The following is a 9,263-nucleotide window of genomic DNA, read 5'->3' as shown; positions in this document are numbered from 1 at the left end:
AATAATAAATAAAAACTTATTTATTTGCATAAGTTGTTTTTCATAAGCTTAAAAATAAGTTATTCCAAATGGACCCAAATAGTATTATATATTTAATCAAACTCATTATTTATTCTAAAAAATAAAATCGCTAATTAATTGCAAATTACAAATATATACTGTAAGCAATAAACATGCTGCTTTACAAACGTTGACAAAATTCAAAATATACGTCACTCGAATTGGCATGGCATACATGAATGTAGCATGAAAATAGCTTGTCCTTTCATTTCTTGAAGAATAATTACACACTCAGTGATACTTTATTTCAGAAATTTGAAATATTCACGTTACTGTAGACGAGTGTTTCAGATGTGTATATTTTGATATCAACCGTTGAACAAAGTGCTTAAATAATGGTTTGATGGTTGATTTTCGCCACCTAATTTGATCAGAATCTCCTCATGTTTCTACCAACTACCGAAAGATATCTCATAAATTCATAATAGTGTAAATTTTATTGAGATATTTTCTAATAATAAAAAAATTTCCAAAATATATCACAAAAGTTTTTTTTAGTGGACTCAAAACAGTTATAACTATCAAGTGTTATGTTATTTGAATTTTGCTCTTTAAGCCCCCTTAAGTTGACTCAAGCTCCGCAAAATTACATTTTTACCCTCAAATCCAATTTGGAAATTAACTTCAACACACTTGTAGCAGGGATTATTGTAAGCATTTGATTAGGTTTCTCGATTTCCCCTGTCTTTGTCCGCATCCAACAAAACTGAACAACCCCTTTTAAGGGGTAGGAACCACAGCACAACAAACAACATAACCATCTAACTTTTTTTTTGAAACACACCTTGTTTCAGCACGAACCTCACCTACCTCTGACCCCAGATTACATCACTTTTCAATTATGCATCCAAATCAAGAGACACCCAATTACTTGTTCTATATTTCTCACAATTCTCCCTATCTTAAGGTAAGTTCATATATGGCGAGCAAAGCAGCAGCGATTAGCTTAAATAAGGTCTATTGTCAAAAAATAAACAAACTTATGAGAGGGTATGAACTGAATTTGGAAGGGAGGATGGTGGGAGAGGAAAGGATGAAGTATATACGTGGCATCAATCATCTATTTACAAAAAGACGGGAAGGTAAAAAAAAGTAAGCAAACAATCCATACGAAAAGCCCACTGTAAAAAAATGGTTAAAACATAGCAAATATGGAAATTCAAACAAAGAAATGTATGACGAGAGTAAAATATACAGAAGTTGGCCATACATGAGGTAACGGATAATTTGGCAGACTGTAAAGTATATAGGGAATAGTAACTAGAGCTAGAAAACTCCAGTTAAATCTTCAGCACAAAAGTTCCTGCAATCTGAAGGCAAATGACGCCAAGCAATATCTGAAATCACTTTAGCTCTATTTGTGGAGCTGAAGCTGACAAAACACATGAACACAAAAAAATGCCAATTGATACTCATTCTTTAAAGGTAGCTTCAATAAGTTAATAACATATCATTGGTTTTAAACTTAAATTCACATAAGAAAGTGCAAGGAAATTTACTTACCAATGAATCATTGAAGTGTCCCTCCGATGATTCCACTGTATTCGTACATACCCGGTCGCAAGAAACGAATTAGATGAACTTCAACATGAAGAGGAAAGAATGACTCAGTCAAGCTTGAAGAACAATTGAATGCCACAATAAAGGTTAAGCAAAGCATACCTTCATCCAAGTCAAGCACAAACTTCTATGGCTCCACAGAAGTCCTCGGTTCACTCTAATTCATGAGCAGCAGTGTGTGCTCCAAAAGCTCCTCACAGGATATCAATTGTGACAAGAGAAACATAGTCATGGGACTCATGGAAGATGCATGAAGCATCCTTCAAAGACCGAGATGAGAGGAATGGTCATTGTTTGAGTTGTTCTAAGAAATACACACAATTCCATTCCAGCCAATCTCGGCCTATATGCCTGCACACCAATCAGCTGAAAGAGATCTGTAGCTGCAGCAGACCATAATCTAACATTATATAGCTCAGGCTGACTGGGTGCAGGCATGGCCTATGCCCCTCATCGGGGCCGGGCCAATCCAAAACTTGCATCAGGTGGTGGCTGAAGAGACTGCATATCAAGTACATAGAAGATGATAATTAGATTTAAATGAAAAGCATAAAGGATAACATTCACAAGCAGCAGCTACTGAAAAGGAAGCAAAAAATTGACGGTAAAAAGATAGGGCAAGACCAAACATAGATGGGAATCAACAAATTGAATTTGCGGTATGAATAAGGAAAAACTGCCATTGTCAAGTGCAAAAAGGTGCACAATACACAACTTAATCACACCAGCCAGAATATCAGAGAACAAAAGACAAATTTGCAAATTCTAATAAAAAAGAGGAGAAAAATAATTTATCGATGGCATGATAATATATCAATCCAGTTGCTGTATAGAACCCAGAAGTTTTTCCACTATTTTTGAATGTTAACTGCATTATTTGTTTAGTTAAAAGACATTAAAAAATACAATGATTAACAGTTATATTTCACCACTTCGGCTGAACTGGCCTTTGATAGGACACAAACTTCCAACATTTAAGTTGCGGTGCATCATTGAATTTAATCTGTTGTGATGTAAGTTTTAAAATATTGTGGTTCAATTCATTGTTTTAAGAATGTGATTGCATTTAAGTGGTTGAAATTTTATCAGTTAGTGTTGGAGGTTCTATAATTGTTGTAGAAAGTGATTGCACGATTGATATCTCTGTAAGACGGAATATCTGAAAATGGCTCTAGCTAGCATATCTTTTAAGAGCGGCATTGATAGATATGGTATAGTTTATACAAGGAAGAATAGAAATAAAGGAAAAGAAGCACGTGCTCCGGATGATGCAAATCAATTAAATGCATCAGATGTGACTGAACACGTGGCAGAGAGAGAAGGGCTCTAGATCCTTTTTATACGGAACCCATCATGGAGAGTTGGTTAGGGATTGATTCAATTGCAGTCATTGCAGAGGAGTGCTAAGCAGCTCGAATTGCTTATTCTATCTTAAATTCCTGCATTTTTATTTTCCTTCTTCACTTTACATTGTATACATGGTCAGATCCCGTTTGATCTCTAACCCATTTCACATCAATAATACAATATATTTTTCTTTGTTTCTTTGAATTCTGTGTGGTGATTTCCTTTCTAGATCAATTGAATCCTATCAGGCATTATTCATCTTATGATGCCACCAGTGGGAGACACTTATTAAAATATTGGTCTTTAGATCGGCTTTTTTGGTCTTAGACGAAGTGGCAAGCACCACTGAATCTCACGCACAACTGAGGTCTCCTGAATTCGAACCCGGGTGAAGGCATCTAGCTTAACAAAATCGGCATTTTCCAATTGAGCTAGGAGCCTAGGACTAGTGGTGTTTCTTTAAAGTGCTCCACTATTCATGTGATGATGCCACCAGTGGGAGACACTTACTAAAATACTGGCCTTTTTTTTAGATCGGCTTTTGTTTTTGGCTTTAGACGAAGTGGCAAGCACCACTGAAACTCGCACAACTGCGAGGTCCCGAATTCGAACCCGGTGAAGGCATCCGGCCTAACAATATCAGCATTTTCCCATTGAGCAAGAACTTGGGGACTTTTAGATCGGCTCTAACTGTGCAGTTTGCTTTTATTTTTTAAGGTTTAATTTGTTGTATTATATTATCACCGTGTTGAAGTTTTAGCATTTACTTTTTACAAAGTTGCAAATGATGGTAAGCCTCTTATTTTGAATAGAGAACTTCGATTTTTCTTTAAAACCAAACTTTCTTTTTCTAATTTTATTAATCATTCAAATGTATATCATAATGCACCATGTGCACAGGATCTATACTAGAAGCGTACATATATATCAAATGATTTGCAAACTTGTAACAATCTCACAGATAGAGAAACACATGTATTTTATTAGACAGCCGAGGCTGCCCTATTCAACCATTGTCAAATTATTTTTATGTCTTTGTCAACTGTAAAGGTTTATTTACCTAATACCTAAAGGCTAAAGCTTTAGGTAACATTTTAAAATTGTTTCATTTCAATTCTTGTAGTATAAAACCTCGAGAAACATGGATATTAAGCACTTTGATAAAACATAGTTTCAGACTTGATCAATCACAAATAGGAGGTTTAGTAGCTGCCTATACCTGTGCAAAGGGCTGGTGAATATGTTCAGGGTGGATAAAAGGCATTCCAGGGTGCTGACAGGGATACTGAGATGAATGCAAATACATGGTTGATGAAGAGTGTGCACCAACTTGATTAGGATTAAATGGTGACATCATGGTCTCTGGATGTCCATATCCAATTCCAGCAGGTGTTGATTGTGCAACCCAAGTTCCTGATATATGCTGCCCTGATATATGCTGCGGGAGAGGCCGTGGTTGGTGTTCAGCGGGTCGCTGGGGGCCATGAGGGGATCCAAGCTGTGGAAACTCTGTGTTGTAATTCAATACTGGTGCATACATTGGCTGCATTGGGTATGATCCTCCATTGAATCCAAACCCAGGATCAAATCTTTGCATATACCTGCCATGCAAGTTACAAGAAAAATGATCAGATCAAGCCATACTCCAGCTATATCTCATCTCATCCTTTATATTTACTAATTTTACAATCAGAACATAGTAAATAGTAAAAGACAACAAATTTCATTAACTATAAGTCATACACCGTGGAGACTATTCAAAATTCTGTATTTCTTTTTTGATTAATACCCTCGATAACTTATCAAAATAATACTGCCAATATATTTTGAATAGGGACCCCTTCCTCTTTAGAGTATATTCGAATTTATACTCATCTTTTCTAGCGATTTGTTCAAATTCCACTACGCTACAGCACTATAGTACCTCTATTTCACAGCATTTTATACCAAATCAGAGTAATACTTGAAAAAAGTGGTTTGTTTGAATTCCGCTATGTTGTAGTGCTATAACACCAACAACAACACTATTGCAAACAAACGAGAAAGTCTGAAATATTTTGTAACAAAAACCACTTATCAATTATTCATTGGATCAAGAAAGCACCTATAAAATTAATTCTTCAATATAACAGAAGTGTTAGCTACTTAGCTAATATCTTGTGCATGGGATAGATTTAATGAATGCATCATCATGAAAAATCGTCATGAGTTAAACCCGAGGATGAGAAATGGTAATTTTGCATTTTTTAATGTTTGTATTTGGAAGCAAACAAAAATGCTTTCGTCATGAGTTAAGCCCGAGCATGAGAAATGGTAATTTTGGATTATTTTTTTTTAATGTTTGTATTTTGGAAGCAAACAAAAAAGGTTAACAAGAGACAAAATATTGAGACACGCAAGATATTCTGTATGCAGTGCATTCTATAGTGGAAATATTTACTAACATATGGTCTAAATAGGAATGAATATATAAAAAAGTAAGTCACACTAATTGTAACAGCACAAATCATATTCATGACTGCAAATTCAAACTTTGTATTCAAGAAAGGGGAACAATACAACAAAGGTCATATATATTAGCAAACAAGTGCATCACTAAATAATATGGTAAAAGGCGCATATACCTATCATAGCTTCGGTCATAATCAGGATCCTTGCGGTCAATCTCACGGTCCCTGAATATGGCCACCCTATTACTTTGCCTGTACCTACCAACTGACTCCTTCTCTGTCCTACTTCTAGCCCTACTGGTATTAGTTGAAGAGTCAACCAGCCCCCTACTGGTATTAGTTGAAGAATCAACCAGCCCCCTACTGGTATTAGTTGAAGGTTCAACTAGCCCCCTACTGGTATATGTCGAAGACTCAATCAGCCCCCTACCGGTATTAGTTGAAGAACCAATCATCCCCCTACTGGAACTAACATCAGATACAGAAGAATATTTATCTTCCCCCCGAGTAAACCCAGAGGAACCATTAAATGAGTTATCCTGTTGCCTTGTCTCACATTCTGGCTTTCCACCCACTGTACCACCATTATTGGTCGAATTAAAGATCCTGGCACGAGCCCTATTATACTCCTCTTTTCTCTCTTCCACACTTTTAGAGCTGTTTTTCTTCCCTGAGTTTGAATTTGCATTGTTAAGAACCTGTGACTGTTTCTGTGGCCTTGGTTTGATTGCAACCTTCATTACAGCATTGTTTTCTGATGGCAATTTTACTGGGATGTCTGCAAGTCGGATAACAGGAAGCTTACACTCAGCAGTTTTGCGAACAATAATTGTTGACCCAGAACCATCTGGTAAACTATTATTATCCATTAAGACCATTGACTGCAGTGAATAATGCTGAGCCACCCGGTGTGCAGCCAGCCTTAAATAGGATGTTGGAAGCTGATTAAATTCAATCTGCTGCTGATTAGGATCTTGAATTAAATTCAGAACATCTTGCTCTATCCGTAAAACTGGATAAATCAAATCAGAAACCTTAATTAGTATATTAGGAAAAATCTTTTTAAAAACATAACACACGATTAATCTAAAACAAGTAATATTCAAATAAAGCATTCATAATTTCATAATGATGCCATTAGATAAGTAGCATGTATCACAGAATAACCATAGAACATTCAAGTGTCATATTTTTTTAACAATCTATGTTTTCTTCGTCAAAAAAAACAATCTATGTTTCCTTCATTATCAGTTTGGATGTGGGGGGGAAAATCCATTTCATCATAAGTATATAACAAAGATAACCTCCCAGTTTTTTATCAAAAAATGCAACAATCAAAAAATGTATGCCACAAATCAAAACATCGCTAAATGTATGCCACAAATCAGTACTAAATAGAATAAATATACTCAAAATCGCATAAAGAAGCATCTCGATTGGATATTCATTTTCATATGACAGAGCTACACATGAAAATGAACAGAGAATGATTGAATCGTTTCACCTATGAAGCACGGACACTCCTTGGATTAAGCGTGACCGGTGTCAGACACTGACATGACACCTATGATTACATTGAATTGTGTCATTTTTTCAAATTACTATCGGTGTCGATGTGTCAGTGTCAAGTGTCGGACACTAACCCGACCACGCAAAGGTATATCTAAATTAGCATTATATTAACTACAAGAACTATAAATGTATAAGTAATCAACACCTAAAATAACTCCTTAATTCGTATCTAAAGCTCTGATAGAATAAACATACTGAAAATTTCTACAATAGTATGAAACCATTTATATCTACAATACTTAATTAGTATCTAATACTATATTTCACAATTGAAGTAGCAATTTATATATGTAAACCTACTTGAAAGGCGTTCACGAAGGTTTTGAATCGCTTCACGAAGAAACTGATCAACCTGATTAACAGCATCATCAAAGACCTTATCGCCAGTGGTGGAAGAAGACGAAGGAGGAGGAGGAGGTACCGAAGCAACACCGTCTGCGGCGTGGTCGTGAGGTTTGGAATCTTTGTTGGAAGATATCAAAAGGTTCAAGCGGTTCATTGAATCATCCAAATCGGCGACCTCCCATGATTCAGGGGCTCCTAGATCATCTGAAGAGCCCTCCATCGAAAGAGAAGAAGAAGATTCTTCGAGGGTTATGGAATCGAATCTGATTCAGAGACAATGGTGAAGGTTTGCGTGAGGAATTTCATGAGAAGGTGCGGTTTTAGGGTTAGGGTTGGGAATTTTGGGGGTAAAGTGATTGGTACAAGTTACGAATTGGAAGCGAGATAGGGTTTCAAAGACGACGATCGAGGTTTTCTTCTCATATAGTACCAACCATCTCACACGTGTGCCAATTTTGGGTTTGCTCCCTTTATACGTCATCGTTTATTTATTTATTGTCCATTTTATAATCAGGTAAACCGAAATCTACTTCTTTAAAAGTGATTATTACATGTGGCATAATAGAATAGATACCCAGCATAATAGAATAGATACCCTGCATAATATAATATATGGTGGAAGATAGTATAATTAATCGATTTATTTTTAGCAAAAGTACGGGTACGAGTACTTAGGTACCCATAGAGTATAGGCATAGGTACAAATATTATTACCTGCGCAGGTTTGGGGATGGATGCGTGTATTTTTTCAAATTACTGGTATGAAGATGGGTATTATAGTACTTTTACTACTTTTTGGCACTTATCATCTATTTCATCTCATAGACCATTTTTCCTTTCTATTCACCTTTTAAAAAAATATGAGTGGTAAGACTAAGAGAGGTGAATTTTCTATTTCTAGTTCAAGTTTTGATAAAAAAAAAAAAAGAGCCCTCTTGATTAGGTTGAGATATGATCAACTCCAAATGTTTTATACATACGAAGATTGTCATAATGTCAAACAACTTTTGATGGGAAATTTTAAATTTTCTGAAGATGAAATAAAGATATTAGTAGATAATAACAAGTTTTAGATTAGAGACGAAAATAGAAGACTTTGTTAAAAATACAAAGAGCGAAGATATTTCGATCCTTTTTGTGAGTGGACATGGTGGAAATCCAAAGTCAAACAAAGGTGCTGGCTTAATTGTTGCAACGGATTATAAAGTCATGAAAGATAATTTTAATTTTTGCTGTTAATGCATAATATTTTTTCTAAACAATGTCATTAATTTATTTTATTTGTAATGTGTAGTTGGGACTATCATAAAACGAATGAAAGATATTTAATGAAAAGGTTGCTATGTTGATATCTTCACAAGAAACAGAAGAATCAAAAGGTAGTATTCGGAATGGTTCACATTTTACCAATGCTTTGTAAGGGTGTATATTAGTTGGGCAAATCCGGTTGATCAGGTCAAACCCGCCATATCCAATCCAAAAAAGTGGGTTGGATCGGGCTAGTGGGTGGATATCGATTTTAAAAATGAAAAACCCATAAAAAATTGGATTTCAGACCCGACCCAAGAAACCCACTAGTGCTATGTATTTTGAAATATTTTTTATGAAAATACTAGAGATTTTGTCATTTGATTATTAAATATTTTTATATTGAAAATAAGTTATACTATATATCTTTTATAAAAATTGAATAATTTTTATAAACAAGTATGATAATTAATTGCACTATTTTTAAAAAATAAAAAAAATTGAATAATTTTCATAAACAAATACGATCATTCATCGTTTTGTTTTTTGATATTAAAAAAAGTAAAAAAATCATTTGGATAACACACCATCCAACCCGTAAATTAGCGGATTTACACAAAAAATTGGTGATTATTTTTTATAGTAAAAAAAGTTACACTATTTTTTTTTAAAATATAATGG

The 9,263-nt window shown here is 34.9% G+C and overlaps 1 protein-coding gene across 2 annotated transcripts; it reads right to left on the bottom strand.

Moving 5' to 3' along the window:
• Positions 1-1,185: 1,185 nt before the first annotated feature.
• Positions 1,186-7,808, bottom strand: LOC123920276 (cAMP-regulated phosphoprotein 21-like). 2 transcript variants are annotated; one of them, XM_045972546.1, is made up of 6 exons: positions 7,290-7,808; positions 5,592-6,429; positions 4,187-4,568; positions 1,723-2,121; positions 1,564-1,641; positions 1,186-1,432 (listed from the first exon to the last, which is right to left on the bottom strand). In XM_045972546.1, the coding sequence occupies exons 1-4, from the start codon at positions 7,552-7,554 to the stop codon at positions 2,071-2,073; spliced, it is 1,536 nt and encodes a 511-aa protein (XP_045828502.1). In that variant the 5' UTR covers positions 7,555-7,808; the 3' UTR covers positions 1,186-1,432; positions 1,564-1,641; positions 1,723-2,070. The 2 variants fall into 2 exon arrangements, with proteins under 2 accessions (XP_045828502.1, XP_045828507.1); XM_045972551.1 differs by having other exon boundaries at positions 1,564-2,121; positions 7,290-7,807.
• Positions 7,809-9,263: the final 1,455 nt, after the last annotated feature.

The sequence above is a fragment of the Trifolium pratense genome, linkage group LG1 (assembly GCF_020283565.1).
Source record: "Trifolium pratense cultivar HEN17-A07 linkage group LG1, ARS_RC_1.1, whole genome shotgun sequence".
Lineage (NCBI taxonomy): Eukaryota > Viridiplantae > Streptophyta > Magnoliopsida > Fabales > Fabaceae > Trifolium > Trifolium pratense.
Note: the sequence above shows the minus strand (reverse complement) of the source record. Positions and strands in the feature narration are given on the sequence as shown.